This window comes from Octopus sinensis, unplaced genomic scaffold (assembly GCF_006345805.1).
Source record: "Octopus sinensis unplaced genomic scaffold, ASM634580v1 Contig19335, whole genome shotgun sequence".
NCBI classification, from domain to species: Eukaryota; Metazoa; Mollusca; class Cephalopoda; order Octopoda; family Octopodidae; genus Octopus; species Octopus sinensis.
Window position 1 is genome coordinate 193032 of NW_021836292.1, and position 17200 is coordinate 210231.

Here is a 17200-nt window from a genome sequence, read left to right on the forward strand (position 1 = left end):
GGCTATTTCTGGTGTATAATTGCAGTCGTATTGCGCGAACCAGTGATTTTAAATAGTATGTTACTTCCTATCTTTAATCATAGCTACTGTTGACATTATCGTGTACTTTACCAAAGTATTTGCAAATATTATCTAGCAGTGTCTGCACGAGTATTTTGCAAACTTTATAAGACACTTTTATAGATATTTCATAGCCTACTTCGTGGCTTCTGCTGTCTTTTGAAGACGTTCACATATATTACGGAAAATCAAGGTCAGAAATACAATTGGATTGACATTTTAACTGAGACTATCTTGTCATCTTTTCTAAGTTTACTCAATATTAGATTATCCAGTATATTTAACCATTTTAAGATGATAGAATAGAATTTGAGGGAAATTTGTCTGCTGTTTCTTATTTCTTTACTGCCTACAAGGGGCTAAACATAGAGGGGACAAACAAGGACAGACAAACGGATTAAGTCGATTACATCGACCCAGTACGTAACTGGTACTTAATTTATCGACCCCGAAAGGATGAAAGGCAAAGTCGAACTCGGCGGAATTTGAACTCAGAACGTAACGGCAGACGAAATACCTTTTTCTTTACTACCCACAAGGGGCTAAACACAGAGAGGACAAACAAGGACAGACAAACGGATTAAGTCGATTACATCGATCCCAGTGCGTAACTGGTACTTATTTAATCGACCCCGAAAGGATGAAAGGCAAAGTCGACCTCGGCGAAATTTGAACTCAGAACGTAGCGGCAGACGAAATACCTATTTCTTTACTACCCACAAGGGGCTAAACACAGAGAGGACAAACAAGGACAGACAAACGGATTAAGTCGATTACATCGACCCCAGTGCGTAACTGGTACTTATTTAATCGACCCCGAAAGGATGAAAGGCAAAGTCAACCTCGGCGGAATTTGAACTCAGAACGTAGCGATAGACGAAATACGGCTACGCACTTCGCACGGCGTGCTAACGTTTCTGCCAGCTCGCCGCCTTGTCTGCTGTTTCTTACACAAGAATGACCACGTGGAATTTGTCTGCTGCTTCTTACACAACAAATGACCACATGGAAGCTTCCTCGTTGACCTATCAAAGTATGGTTTCTACTGTGAGACTTATAACAATCTAACGCTACTATTCCAAGTAGATTGCTTCTATACAGCAGACAGCAACTGAGTGGTCAGTGCTAAGCCAACACTATGTATTGAAGAAAAAGATATCAAATATGCATACTTATGTGTGCGTACAGAAGCCTTGAAAAGTCGAGTACCAAGCTTTCGCTTTGAGAATTATGGAAATCCTCGAACTAGATTCTACTACCTAGTCCCATCCTCTCCATCTAGAGTCAGGACAAAGTATTACAATAGTTTAGGGTTTAAAAGGACTACAGCTAGTCAACATCCTGTTAAGGGACTGACAGTTAAACAACACTAAGATATTTTATTGCCTAAAAATCCCTGGTTAATCTACATCACAGTAAGAATTATACATCTACAAGAAAACTGTAACAACATTGTTGCTGATGCTCCAACATGACCACATTCCCAATCGTCCAGTAGAACATCAACCACAATGCCTTCGCCAGTCTTTCAGGACCGGATTTAATTATGAAAGATGTTTTCATTACTTGGATCTAATCATAAAATACTTGTAGTAAAATGTGTTTATATTTGACAGACAGATCTGTTTAGGTCTGATATCGTAGTCACGACAAATTACTGGCCGCCATGATATACGTGTCTTGAGCATTTTTTTTTTTTTATCTAATACAGCCTATCCAAGTCTAAATGGCCGATTTCCTCCAGGGAGAAAGAGAATGAGAGAGAACAATCGTCCTCCAGTACTGGACAGGTATTATTTGTTGGCCCTGGAAGCATGAAAACAAAGTTAATCTCAGTGGAATATGAACTCAGAGCACAAACAGCTGGAATGAAGAGAATAAGGCATTTTATTTGATGTTCTTACGATTCTGCCAACTCATCACCAACACACCACACACTACTAAATCAGTAGTCGTTCGGCCAGCTAGAAATAGCTGTCAAATCTCCCCAAAATGACTTCTTAGAAAAAGGACACATTGCAAAAGGTGGTCCCAGATCCAAAAGGTCTCAATTAAAAACAATGGCTGTTGGATACATTCGATAATGTAGACCAAGATACAATGTTTGAATAAAAGACAGGATAGTCATATCTGGAATACCTTTGATCACTGCTGACCTGAGCTTAATTAATAACAAATTATTCTTAGATGCCATTCACTTTTAGCGCTAACATAACTACAAACGCTGTAGGATGGAAGGTAAAATGTGTTCTCAAGTACTTAACTAATTCAGAAGAAATTTTTCAACATAAAGAATTTTTTTCAACATAAGGCTTCGCGGAGGCACATGGCTTAGTGGCCAGAGCAGCGGACTCGCGGTCGAGGGATCACGAGTTCGAATCTCAAACCAGGTGATGTGTGTGTGTGTTTATGAGCGAAACACCTAAGCTCCGCATGGCTCCGGCAGAAGGTAATAGCAAATTTCTGCTCTTTCGCCATAACTTTCACTCTTTCCTCCTGCATCTAGCAGCTCGCCTGCAATGGACTAGCGTCCCATCCAGGTAGGGAATCTATACGCCAATGAAACCGGGAAACCAGCCTTTATGAGCCAGGCATGGTTCGACAACAATAATAAGGCTTCTCTTGCTTCAAAATGAGGTGCATTCTAGATTTGAAACTTGTTTAAGAGTGGCAGTTATAACTGTCTTAAATTATTGTAATTTTAGTAAATCATTACAATACATTTAATAAGATGTCCTACCATTTTCTTTTTAAATTTCAGAGTGAAAGAAACGGCTGTAATATCTCTTTGAACAGACTCTACGAAACACTGCATATCACAGCTGACCAGTTTGCAGAATGCTGTTGGGACGTGAAGACAATTTGGAAGATTGTTATGCAATAAGGTTTTTAGCTAAACTGGACAAAAACGCTACAGAAACTTATGAAATTCTGCAGACTGTTAATGGATTAACTTGGATGAGCTGAGCAGTGGCGGCTCGTAGATGAAATTAGTGGGGAAGCTGCTTCAGAAAATTTTTAGCCGTTGTTTAGATATTGTGCAAAAGGAAACAAACACATAAAAAGAAAATTTATACATAAATCTGATCGGTTCGCATTTCAGTTACTGCTGGGTAGTGTGTTTAATTTGTTCACTGAGCACCGCCGTGAATTCCCCCTTGTTTTTAAAAAATCCCCACTAAATCACAAAATAAGAAGTGGAAATCTGCCCTATTCTTCAAATCCTGGCAGGATAATAATCTAATTCTACACTTTATCACATTCAAGAATATAAACACATTTTTAAGCACAACACACGCAGAGTCAAAAAGAAATGTTACCTTTCACCAGCACACCGGGGTGGCACTGTGTGAACCACAATGCTCTATCTCCGAAGCATCAGGCTTCCTATTTCAGACATGTGAGCATGCGCACAACAGCCAAACACCGCATCGCTGGAACTGTGAAGCGCACAATTCTATACAAGGATTCTTGTATTTTTTTTCATAAACTAGGGGATGGCTACTGGCATTAACCTTAAGGATTATATAATGTACAAGTCGGCGAGCTGGCAGAATCGTTAGCACACCGGGCGAAATGCGTAGCCATATTTCGTCTGTCGTTGCGTTCCGAGTTCAAATTCCGCCGAGGTCGACTTTGCCTTTCATCCTTTCCGGGTCGATAAATTAAGTACCAGTTACGCACTGGGGTCGATGTAATCAACTTAATCCATTTGTCTGTCCTTGTTTGTCCCCTCTGTGTTTAGCCCCTCGTGGGTAGTAAAGAAATATATGTAATGTACAAGTATAAAGAAAGAATTAAAGAAAAAAAAAGGACTCATTATATTGAATGTTATCGACAATATCGAGTGGAAATAGGGGGTGCTGCAGTTCTGCAGTGCCCTTACACGAGCCACCACTGGAGCCGAGTATCTGTTTTTTGCTGGCACAAGAGAGTCAAGGACAGTAGAGAAGAAGTGAGAGACGATAAGAAGTGTAGGAGGGAGAGGGGCATCAGAACATCCAAGCTGGTTGAGAAGATTTGCAATTTTCTGAATGAGGACCATCGTGTCTATAAAGACAATAAGCATATACTTTGGAGTTGTGGCAACTGTACACAGAATTATTCTTGAAGATCAGAACATGTGCAAAATTTGTGCAAAGTTTGTTCCACAATTCTGTCCTAGTTTACAATTACTTGACAGAGATGGGCAGCAAAACTGTCCCTCACCCTCCCTACAGCCCAGACCTTGTTCTCTGTAACTTTTGGTTGCTCCCCAAGCTGAACAAGAACCTCAGGGGTAGTCGTTTTGAAGACGAAAGAGGCTGTGACAAGGGTTCCGGACACCAACACTTTGGAGGACGTCCATGGGGCCCTTTGAAGGAGATTAAAATTTACTACTTCATTGAAATTAATAAATGTCACTCCTGAAAATGTCTCAAATTTTCAGGAATGCACTCCGTATTTATATTTATAAAAATTCACATGACAATTTGAATAGAATATCCCACAAATTCCACTCTGTGTGTGTGTGTGTGTGTGTATATATATATATATATAATATATATATATATATATATAATCAAAATAAGCAACAAGGATATCCAGAGGTAGTGCATTACCTCTGGATATTCTTGTTGCTTATTTTGATTTTAATCACATTATTTTGAAATTGTATAGATAATACCATAATAAATTCTGGTGCCTCAACTTAAGTACCATATTCATCTTAATCTAAATTTTATATATAAATATATATATATATATAGGAAGGGTATCCAGCCATAAAACCCCTGCTAAAACAGACACAGAAGTCTAGTGCAGGCTTCTGCCTGGCCAGCTCCTGTCAAACCATCCCACCCATGCCAGCATGGAAGGCAGACATTAAACAATGATGATGATGGTGGTGGTAGTGGTGGTGGTGGAGAAGAAGAAGAAGAAGAAGAAGAAGAAGAAGAAGAAGAAGAGAAGAAGAAGAAGAAGAAGAAGTAGAAGAAGCAGTAGCAGTAGTAGTAGTAGTAGTAGTAGTAGTAGTCGTCAGCATTTCGAGAGGGTCATCTCCACCATGTCGAATCACAGCTGATCACTGAACTAGCAAAGCCCATACATTGTGTATGTGTGTTTGCTAATGTTTACAACACTAACACTGCTACACACACACACACACACTTTCCCTATTCTGTATTGTGTGAAGGATTAACATTTAAAGAGGAAGATGCTTGCATAAACTTTATAAATGTGAAAGCTTATTTCTCTGAATGTTAATGTTTATGAACAGATCATCACTCATTAATAGAAAATACACCATCCTTCTATCTACCACAATGGGATGGTTTTGTTCTAATATGAATGTATCCCTACACAGACAGATAGCATCATTTATAGAATGCTAACAAAATGTATAGGTACATTGCTTCGAGCTGGCAGAATCGTTAGCACGCCGGGCGAAATGCTTAACAGTATTTCGTCTGCCGTTACTTTCTGAGTTCAAATTCCGCCGAGGTCTACTTTGCCTTTCATCCTTTCAGGGTCGATTAAATAAGTACCAGTTACGCACTGGGGTCGATGTAATCGACTTAATCCGTTTGTCTGTCCTTGTTTGTCCCCTCTGTGTTTAGCCCCTCGTGGGTAGTAAAGAAATAGGTATGAAGATGTCTGAAGGAAAGACAAGAACAAGGAGGAAATTCCAGGAGGTCACCATTCAAGGAAAGAAGGGCTGGGCATAATAATTAATGAAGGTCCTAATGGAGTTGGGCGATGGATGGAGGAGAAACATATGGGTCAAAAACGTCTGCATAGAGATATCAGCCTAACCAGCACCAAAGAGAAGAAACCATTATAGTTGCAGTAGAAAAGGCAGAAGCAAGAATACAACACATCTTTGGTTGAGATGCTGGAGTATGTCTGTGACTGAGATTTTAGCTACTCAGTCAGATGGTTCTTCTTGGGAATTGGTTAAGAATGTCTGCATGTCAAACAACAGCAACATCCCAGATGGAAGAGTAAAACTATATTTTGGGTCTCCCCTGAGATGTATGGCGTATCAATAGTTGTTGGGAGCTGAAGTATCTTCTAACTCTGAAAAGCATGACCAGTTATTGGGCTGTATGCCTAGCTACATTAGAGATGTGCTTCTGTCAGGAGAGGTCCTCAATGATAATGAGGCCCAACATTTGGAACAATTGCAAGGTCTCTAGTAGCATGCTGTCCATGTTTAAGTGGGTGAGGTATGAAGCTATTTTCTTGATGAGTAACATTTGTGTTTTTCTTGCTGTTGAAAGGGACAAGATTGGCATATCTCTATTCAATGATGCTTTTACAATCCCTGTTCGTGGAGTTAGTGCACGTTTGACATTTGGTGTCTGAATTGCATGTGACTGATACATTTACATAGAGTAATCATTGTTGAACATGATGACAAGAAGATCATTAATATGGAGGGAGAAGTATTGAGGAGACAAAACCAAACTCTGGTGTACTCTAGAATTTATATAATAAGGGACACTAACAGCTCTGTCAAGACATGCCACAATAATATAATCTGATAAAAAGTTACTGATCCAAGAAATAAGAGACATGTGAAGCTCATAAGCAGGCAATAGCAGATTCACATGTCAGATATAGTTGAAAGTTTGGTTGATGTTGAGGGTGAAAACAGTGCTTTCACCAAATATCTCCAAGGTAAGAGCCCATTAGTGGGTGACATACAGAAGTGACCAGTGGATTTGGCTTTAGGGAAATCATACTGCTGATCATTAAAAAGAGAGAAAGAGAGATGTTAGAGGATAATTGCTAATGGCTGTTTCTATTACCTTAGTAATATTGTAAATGAAATAGAATGATAATTAGGAGAGTCAGAAAAGTTGCTATTCTTGGGAATGAGATACAGTATAGCATGTTTCCCAAGATCAGCATTGATTATTGTAGGCAGAGTTGCTGGTAACTTTGCAGCGATGTAGTTATTCCCAAATGTGAATACGTTTATGGGCTGATAAATTGCTGCTATCAGAAACTGTTTTCCCACAGATATCACAGAGATATGGTTTCTCTCCAGTATGAATACGTTTATGAAGTAATAATCTGCTGCTAAAAGAAAAAGCTTTCCCACAGATATCACAGGGATATGGCTTTTCTCCTGTATGTGTACGTTTATGAGCTATTAGATTGCTGCCATCAGAAAAGGCTTTCCCACAAACACCACACTTGTATGGCTTTTCACCAGTGTGAATACGCCTATGAATTGATAATTTATCATTACCGGAAAATTCTTTGCCACATATTTCACAGGTAGGTTTTTCTTCAGTGTGTGTACGTACATGATTTGATAATTTAAATTTATACGAAAATGCTTTTCCACAGAGTTGACACTGATATGGTTTTTCTCCCGTATGCATACGTTTATGATATGATAAATTAGTGCTAGAAGAAAGAGATTTCCCACAGACATCACATTGAAATGGCTTTTCCCCTGTATGAATACGTTTATGGTTTGATAAAGTGTAATTATTACAGCATTTTTTCATGCAAATGTCACACTGGTAAGACTTTTCGCCAAGGTGAGTACGTTTATGATCTGACAGTTGGCAATTATAAGAAAATATTTTCTCACAAATATCACACTGCAATGATTTTTCTATGGTGTTTTTGCGCTTGTGGTAAAATAAGTTACTCTGACTGAAAAATTCTTTCCCACAATGTTCACAGGAGTATGGTTTATCTCCTGTGTGAATGTGTTTGTGATTTGTCAAGTTATTGTTTGTTGAAAATTTTTTTCCACAAATCTCACAGCAGTATGTTTTTCTTTCAGCATGTGTACTTTCATGAACCGCTAAGGTACTTCTGTAAGCAAATACTTTCTCACAAATACTACACTGGTATGTTTTTTGTCCACTGTGTAGACGTTTGTGGACTGATAACTGACTGATACAAGAAAATATTTTGTCACAATTTTCACATTTGATTATATTATCTCCATTGTGAGTACATTTATGAACTAATAAGTCAGAATCCACAGGGAACAGCTCCCCACAAACATCACATCTGAGAGGTTTTTCTTCTGTTTCCAACATTATCTAACAAATTATTTCCTTTCTAAGAAAACCTTTCCAATGAAACAAGTTTTCCTCACAACAAATATTCCTTCAACAATTTTACAGAGGAACATATTTTCTTAAACAGAACCAGACTTTACTGAACTTAGAATGTTTCCAAATGTTCCTATGGTCAGACTTCTTGTGTTCTTGAACAAATTTGTATTAATTTAAGCTTTACTTGTTATAAAATGACTTCTCAATAGAGACATGTCAGCTTTTCACTGCACTGTTACATTCAGAGAACTTGATAAATAACACATTGGTAATTTCAGGTGTAATACTGTTTATGACGATGTCTTGTTAATTTTATTTTCCAATAATCTGTCCTGAAATTAACAAAAAGAATACATGTTAATGAGAATATCAGTATCAAGAATCTTCACTAAAGATTTTATATTTCAATAATACAGATTTCTAACACAAACTTAAAATTTATTCTTCAGAATTATTTAGCTAAAGGAAGTGGGAAACAGACCTTAGCCCTCATGGATCTTCCAAAACATGTAATGTTGCTGCTGTTTAGTTCTAAGTCATCTCTGACTGAGCAGCAGTGATTAAGGACATTTAAACTATGACCATTCTGGCTTACTCTCAGATATAGTACAGTAATCCCTTGCCATATCTCAGTTCTTCTATCGCAGTTTATTATTTAAGCTTATGTCAATTCCTCCGTCGTGTTGTTTTGCATTTATAATAAAATAAATATATACAAATTATAAAAATAATTTTAAAAATATACATGAATGTAGTATAATGCACAGATGGTGATATACTCTTTTACTTGTTTCAGTCATTTGGCTGCGGCCATGCTGGAGCACCGCCTTTAGTCGAGTAAATCGACCCCATGACTTATTCTTTGTAAGCCTAGTACTTATTCTATCGGTCTCTTTTGCCGAACCGCTAAGTTACGGGGACGTAAACACACCTGCATCGGTTGTCAAGCGATGTTGCGGGGACAAACACACACACATATATATATACAAATACATATATACGACAAGCTTCTTTCAGTTTCCGTCAACCAAATCCACTCACAAGGCTTTGGTCGGCCCGAGGCTATAATAGAAGGCACTTGCCCAAGGTGCCACGCAGTGGGACTGAACCCGGAACCGTGTGTTTGGTAAGCAAGCTACTTACCACACAGCCACTCCTTTTTTACGTTGAATGAATTACGGTGATCTATGCCACAAAACAAACAAAATTTTCATTTGACGTTACTAATACATTCGTTTCTTTTGAAAAAAAATTGTGCTATTTTTCTTATGACATTAACCTGGCAACACTCATATAAGGTTGGTGATGAGACTTAATGATGATTAGAGCGAGCATACATCTATTTTGATTATTTATTAGCTATCTTTTTGCTATTTTCTTGTTTACTTTTGTAAATTGGGTCTTTTTGTTCTTTTTCGCTTAAGTGTAAATATGTAAAATATTATTTATTCATAACTTTTATATTTTCTATAAAGTAGCACTTGGCTTCATAACTTCTTAACTTCGGCAGTTGAAAGACAGTGACAAGTTTAGCGAATAATGGAACCGATCAATCAGTTCTAACCCCCTTCCAACACACACATACACGCGGATTTCGAGCTGCTGAAAAGTTATGCAGTTTTTATCTATGGGGGTTTGTTTCTACAGTCAACATATGTTTATTAAACATACCTATGGTATGAGATTCTATTTTGATATTTATGATTGGGTGGTGGTCTTAATCCATCGTCCAGTTTAACACCGCCACTCAGCGGAGGTAGTGCTTTTAGTGAAGTTCGTTCTGTTATAAGAACTTGGACCAAGTCTGAGGAAACCTCATAAATCATGCTTTCTTCCAACACTTCATTCCATTAGACATTGAGACTTTGCGAATGAACGTGCGCGCTGCTCTTCACAAACCATTAAAATACAACTATTTTACATTGAATATATCAAACAATAGTTAGCTTACCTCAACATACTTTTTTCATCTTGTTCTTCAACATGTTAAACATTTAAATTACATTCTCTAACCATCATTTTTCTAATGATGTACCGTATACAAATCACCACACCTTTCCATAAAAAGAGGGTTAATATAGGGCGTTACGATTATCAGAAAATCAAAAAAAAAATGTGTGTAATAGGTGTAAAACAACTTCCTATGAACGAATATGAAAAAAAAAATTCGCGCACGCGAAAGGGGGGTGGGGAGAGGCCTCGGAAAATTCACATCGGGAAGTTCCGAAAGCGTCTGAGGGGCTGACCCGGGCACCAAAACAAAAAAAAAATAGTGTAATATGTGTAAAACAACTTGCTCTAAACGAATATGAAAAAAAAAATTCATTATCATTTTCGTAACATAATTTCTGTAGTATTTCAAGATGTTTCTGACACGTATTTTGATTCACATGGCGGAGATCCAACATTTCTTCACTTTTTCCAGAATTTCTTCTCTTTATTATTTTTTTTTTTGCGAAATATGTACAAAAATACGGAGTTTATGATTCATGTGTGAGTGTGTGTTCTTGATACTCGTTTAGAACAAGTAGTTTTACACCAATTACACTATTTTTTCTTAGTTTAAAGGCCGTGGACTGAAGATGTGAAATTTCCGAAGCCTCTCCCCCACCCCCCTTTCGCGAGCGCGAATTTTTTTCATCATAGTCGTTTAGAGCAAGTTGTTTTACACCTATTACGCTGTTTTTATTTTTGTTTTTGTGCCCGGTTCAGACGCTTTCGGAAATTCCCGATATAAATTTTCCGAAGCCTCTCCCCCACCCCTCTTTCGCGAGTGCGAATATTCGTTTAGAGCAAGTTGTTTTACACATATTACACTATTTTTTTTTTGTTTTGGTGCCCGGGTCAGACCCTCAGACGCTTTCGGAACTTCCCGATGTGAATTTTCCGAGGCCTCTCCCCCACCCCCCTTTCGCGTGCGCGAATTTTTTTTTTCATATTCGTTCATAGGAAGTTGTTTTACACCTATTACACACATTTTGTTTTTGATTTTCTGATAATCGTAACGCCCTATATTAACCAAAAAGAGCCTATGCGTAGTCGCTCGAGTTGCTAAAAATAGCAGCTAATACTTCAATCACTCCCTATCGTCTTAAAAAAATGAAAAACACATCAGAGAATATAGTTGTAGATATACGTGATGATTATGACTGGAAAACCTTAGAGCTAGGTTTATTCAATCACAGCTCATCTGAGGCTACGCGATCTCCGATGTGATGCGGACATCGGGATAAAGAGACCTAACTAACGGAGAAAATTAGTGCATCATGCGAAAATACAAACAGGTGTTATGGAATCGCCGAAACGAAACAATTAAGAGAATAAAAATGAAACTTAAAAATTTCACAGACATGTGTAATCTATACGTTCTCGATTCCTTGTGATAAAATAGATCTTAAATTGTTGTTGTTGTTGTTTAGCTGTCATTCAACAAACTTATAAAAGGTGCCTCATCCGTAACCATTCCATCTTTTATTCGAGCGCGTGTTACATGTTTGTAAGGAAGATGTATAAGTGATTATTGTTTTGGAACTGACGGATATTAGGTGTCATTTCCCATTCATATGGATTAGTTTAAAATAATTTACAATTAAATGAACTTATTTTAATTTATTTATTGTAATTTTCTACGCAGTGGCGTCTTAAGACATGTGCAACACTGGTCAGTAACCCGTGGGCCTCAGGTCAAGGGGCCCAGTTCTGATCTATATATGTTGTGGCTTGCAGTCAATAAATAAATATTATACAGCCCAGAGCACTGATTTGCCCAGGGACTTATAGTACTGCTAAGACGGCCCCCATTCAAGCGCGCGCACGCGAACACACATTATATATATATATATATATATATATATATATATATATATATAAAGCTGAAGTTGTCTATGTATGGCAGGTTTGGTAGCCTTCAACTAACACTATCTCCTCCGAGACCCTGCAGCGCAAGTTGACTAAAATTGAGAGTATGCTAGAAGGCTAGCTCTTCCTTCGGTAGAAGAAAAAATTCATATCGGACCATGTTGACACCCAAAAATTATTTACATCAAAAAGTTGCTTTTTTTCCTATAAAAATCCCTATTTTTTTACGATTTTTTGACTGCTGTGTCGCCATTTTTTGGTGTATTTCATTCAACCAGAAAAATGTTCACTTAAAGAAAATAACAAGCTACATAATGCAAAATTTTTACTTTTCAAAAATTCCAATTCTAAAGGGTCGAAACAAACCCGAGCAACGCCGGGCAATACTGCTAGTATATATATATATATATATATATATATATATATATATATATATATATATATATATAGCGGGGTCTCTATACACAAACATCATACGGAATCATGTCCTTTCTCTACGAGGGTGAGCTGACAAGGAAGGAGTGATGCTGAAGCTGTGAAATATTGCATACATTAATTTCAGTTCTCCTTATTTATAATTGTCTTGTTTCTTTCCAGGTAAACTGATAACTGGTTGTTCAAAGAAGATTTCAGAAGTAACTAGTAGCGACTTATCTTGGAAGAGGAAAAAATTTGGCATTGCAGTGTTATCGAGTACCTGCAGAAAAAGGGTTTAGTCCCCCAACAACATTCATACTGACATAGCTACTGGCGCTTTTTCGTTTGACACATAAAGCGTGACGGGTCACAATTGTGACCGTCAGGCACAGGTTGACAGGCCACGATTGTGGCCCAGATAGATGCATTTAATTTATGGGCGTTTTGGGAGGCCTAACATCACTCAAACATTCCAATACACCCCAGAATGCAAGAGGACTAATAGTTCAACTAATGACTTTTCAGGTGAAGTTAAACCTACCACCATTATATACTAAGAAGATATTTAACTTTTTTGTGTGTGTGTGTGCATGGTAGTCTCATTTTCATATATATATATATAGAGAGAGAGAGAGGTATGCATCTCAGATCCAGCATTCAACATTTCCTAGAATGCAACACTCTCAAACACCTCTCACCCTGAGCACAAATTTCAACATATAGAAGTTCAAACTAAATAACAACCACATTGGCTTCATCTTGTCTAAAAGACCCTGCAATGTCCATGGTTCTACTCTTTTATAATATAAAGCAATAAAAAAAGATAACAATCCTGTAAACTTCTGAGATTCTAGTAAACTCTTTCCTGATAGTAAATTAGTGATACAGGACAGCTGCATTAATAAAATAAGGAGAGATGTATTAAATGATATCTTCAACAGAGTGAATGTCAATAATGGCACTCAAGGTGTCAAGTGGTAGTAAATAAATTATCAGATTAAATCCACAACCTAAAAATTTGGGCTTTCCTTCTTTTCTAATTTCCCATTCAATTCAAGCTTCAATGTTAATAAAGTAGGTGGTATTTATTGCACTAGCAGTACAATTAGATATAGCATTTTACAGAGGTACCTACAATCGAAGGTATATTTTAAAGTTAGACAGTTGATACATTGGTAACTTACCATTATAGCTCAGTATTGTTCAAGAGTTCCACTGCTATACTAGCATCAGTATTTTTGTCAATCATATGAGGGGGTGTTGAAAAGTATCTGGCTTTAAGGGTATCATGAAAGGCCTGATTGGAGGTCCAACTTTCCAGTTCTTTTACAGGGCTTAGAAAAACTGAAGGACCACTGCAATAAGTGTATGAATCTGGGAGGAGAATACATTGAATAAAATCATAATTAACTGATCCTCTTGTATTTTCTTTTACCCAAAACCAGGAACCTTTCAGCTCCCCCTCATACAATACATGGCTTCTGCATTAGAAAAAAGAAAGCTTAATATTGTGTCTAACTGACAAAATACAAAAAACTTGAGAAATATTAGAGGTTTTGGCAGAATATTTATTCAAAATTGCAAGTAGAATGTTTATTCAACATTTCAAATAGTATAAACTTGAGGTGATGCAGCTTCTCATCAAATTCATTACTGGTAGATGAAGAGTGTAACGATACTTGTATAAGTAACATAATTAGCATTACCTATGACTCTAGGAAGTATTACTTAAAACTGAAATTTCATTTTAAAAGGTAATTCATTGCATAACAATTAGTTCCAATCTCTTGTCAAAGAATTCAGTTTTTGTGTTTATATAAATTTGGGTCGAAAGTTTATTAATGAAGTTGTGTTTTACATTAGATAGTGTTTGAGAAAGAATATTTGAGAATCTTTCCAGATTAATTTCATGTAGCTAATTATATTTTCTGTCTGTCTACTAGAGTCTCAATTATATCTTTGATGATATAATTGCTTATATTAATAATTGAAACCAATAATATTTACACAATCATAACAATTTTTGAACATTCAAGATGCATAATTGCAAAATTCAAGAATGTTAACATCCTCTTCAAATCTAAGATGTTTTGATATAAAGATGTAATTAATAAACCATAATGAAGACACACAATGAAGAATTGAAGATGAAACATTAAATAAAATTATTTTTCTAATTCTTTAGCTTTATGGTGAGATTTATCACTGTTCTTTTTTTAATATTTTAATAACAATATTCCACTACTTCAATATTTCAAATAAACCACCGGATCTTATGATTATTAATTTGTTGTTATAAATTTTATACTGGTATGGTCACTTTTCTGTGTGAATACGATAATGACGAGCTAAATTTCTATTCCTAGAAAATGCCTTACCACAAAATTCACAAGAGAATGGTTTCTCTCCTGTATGAATACGTCTGTGTTCTGATAAGTTACTGCGACAAGCAAACACTTTTCCACAAAACTCACACTGATAAGGCTTTTCCCCAGTGTGAATGCGTATATGATCAGTCAGGTGATTGTTAAAAGAGAATGATTTGCCGCAGATTTTGCACTGGTATTGCTTTTCTCCTGAATGAACACGTTTGTGGCAGGAGAATTTACCATTAGAAGAAAATGATTTCCCACAAATATCACAGTGATATGGCTTTTCACCATTGTGAACACGCCTGTGGTCTGTTAACATACTGCTACGGGAAAATGTTTTCCAACAAATATCACAAAAGTATGGTTTTTCTCCAGTGTGAACACGTACATGAAGAGACAGTTTACTACTAGCTGAAAAGGCTTTCCCACAGATTTCACATTGGTACGGTTTCTCTCCTGTGTGAATGCGTTTGTGACATAGTAAAGTACTTCTACACGAAAATGACCTCCCACAAAATTCACAATGATATGGTTTTTCTCCTGTGTGAATACGAACATGACGAGATAATTTACTAGTGAAAGCAAATCCCTTCCCACAGATTTCACAGTAGTATGGTGTTTCTCCTGAGTGAATCCGTTTATGATCAGATACACTACTGCTACTTGAAAATGCTTTACCACAGATTTCACAAGAGTATGGCTTTTCCCCAGTGTGGATACGCGTGTGATCTGTTAAAGTACTATTTCGAGAAAAGGCCTTTCCACAGATTCCACATTGATACGGTTTCTCACCTGTATGAATGCGTTCATGATCCAACAGGCTGGAACTCTTGGAAAATGCTTTACCACAATTTCCGCATTTGTATACTTTATCTCCATCGCGAATCTGTTTATTAGAAATTAGGTCTGAGTTTTTAGAATCGTCACATCTACTGACAGGTTTGTCTTCTGTCTCTAGCATTGTCATTAAACCATATTGAAGAGACAAACAGAAATTTCTGTATTACTTTTCTACCAAAACATTTAAAATAAAAAAACGGATTTTTTTCAATAATTCCAGAAAAATATTTTTCTCAAGCTGAATCAGTTGATATCAAACGCAGAACATTCTCAAATGTTTCATTGGTCATGGGCTTGCTTCAACAAACTGGTTTTTGTGTTAAGATAAGCACAAGACAATAAACACTCTCTAATGTCAGTATCACATATATTTGTCTGTTGTAGGTATGTATACAAGTCTTACATCACATTGTTACCTTCAGACAAATGTAATACTCCACACTGGTTGTATTTCATTTAACACTGTCAAAGGATGACATTTGGTAGAATTCCATTTTTCAACCCGGCTGTCCTGGAATTAAAAAAAAACAATCTTAGATGGAACTAATACAAAAATGTGTGCGTGTGTGTCATGTATTATGTAGAAAATAACCAATTGGTGCTAGATCCCACCAGATGGCCAGCAGTCTGGGGTGGGAAGATTAGAATAGTAGTGAGTAAGTGACAAAAGAAGAGATGAGTAAGAAGTTCTTGAGAAGAGGTAATATGAGACCAACCAGCTCCAAGGAGTGGAGGTTGCTGTAGTAGATGTAGAAAAAGAAGAGACAGGAGACAGCACATCTAAACGCCAACAGCTGGAGCATGTTGGCAAGTGATTAAAAACCAATTAGTTAGATAGCCATTTTTGAGGTGTGATCCAAGATATCTATAAGTGTAGCAACCACAGACGTGGGATCATTCCTCCATTGCGAATCTCACCCAAACTTTGAAGAGGATTAGTAATCATTGAAGACTGATATATTTTCTGTACTTGAAGAGTAAGACCAGTGTTCATGACTGGAAGTGGTAAGACTATAAAATCCTGACATCTTTACTCTTTTATAATAGTATTTCTAACAACAATAGTCTGTTTACAGTATTTTGTAGGGACAGGTGGTAAAATAACATTTTTTTAATGATTTATAGGACATGGCATTTCGTTATGCAACTATAATATACTACAAAGTATATTAAACTTGTTTTATAAGTCAACACCATGCTCTACTGAGTTAGCAGTGTTATTACATCACTTGTTAAGGTTATTTCTATAGATTTTCTATAGAAATTATAGCCAGAGCTGATTTTGTTACAATGCTTCATATCAGAGATGCCTAAATTAAACAACAATGAGATGGAAAGTGAAAAATGGATATCATGCATATATGACACATCAGAACTTTTTGCTCCTTCATCAGCATCCATCCAGCCTGTTTATCATCCATGAACTCATTGTTTAAATAGCCACTAAATATAGCAGTATAACATTATTGGATATACCAATTTTACATATTAAACACATACCTGGAAGCTGGTACATAAATATTTATTTTTTGATGTATTAAGCTGGTATGGAATACAATTTAACACAAGATTATTTTAAAACTACAT

The 17200-nt window shown here is 36.6% G+C and overlaps 2 protein-coding genes across 3 annotated transcripts; both read right to left on the bottom strand.

The window, feature by feature from the left end:
- Window positions 1-5715: 5715 nt before the first annotated feature.
- Window positions 5716-13772, bottom strand: LOC115232120 (zinc finger protein 678-like). Of its 2 annotated transcripts, none has more exons than XM_036500251.1 (2): window positions 13586-13772; window positions 5716-8458 (listed from the first exon to the last, which is right to left on the bottom strand). In XM_036500251.1, the coding sequence occupies exon 2, from the start codon at window positions 8106-8108 to the stop codon at window positions 6999-7001; it is 1110 nt and encodes a 369-aa protein (XP_036356144.1). In that variant the 5' UTR covers window positions 8109-8458; window positions 13586-13772; the 3' UTR covers window positions 5716-6998. The 2 variants fall into 2 exon arrangements, with proteins under 2 accessions (XP_036356144.1, XP_036356143.1); XM_036500250.1 differs by lacking the exon at window positions 13586-13772 and adding an exon at window positions 10078-10196.
- A 176-nt stretch (window positions 13773-13948) lies between these two features.
- On the bottom strand, window positions 13949-16674 carry LOC115232121 (zinc finger protein 708-like). The gene has a single exon (XM_029801978.2). It carries the CDS (start codon window positions 15738-15740, stop codon window positions 14718-14720), a length of 1023 nt encoding a protein of 340 aa, XP_029657838.1. The 5' UTR covers window positions 15741-16674; the 3' UTR covers window positions 13949-14717.
- Between the last annotated feature and the right edge of the window lie 526 nt (window positions 16675-17200).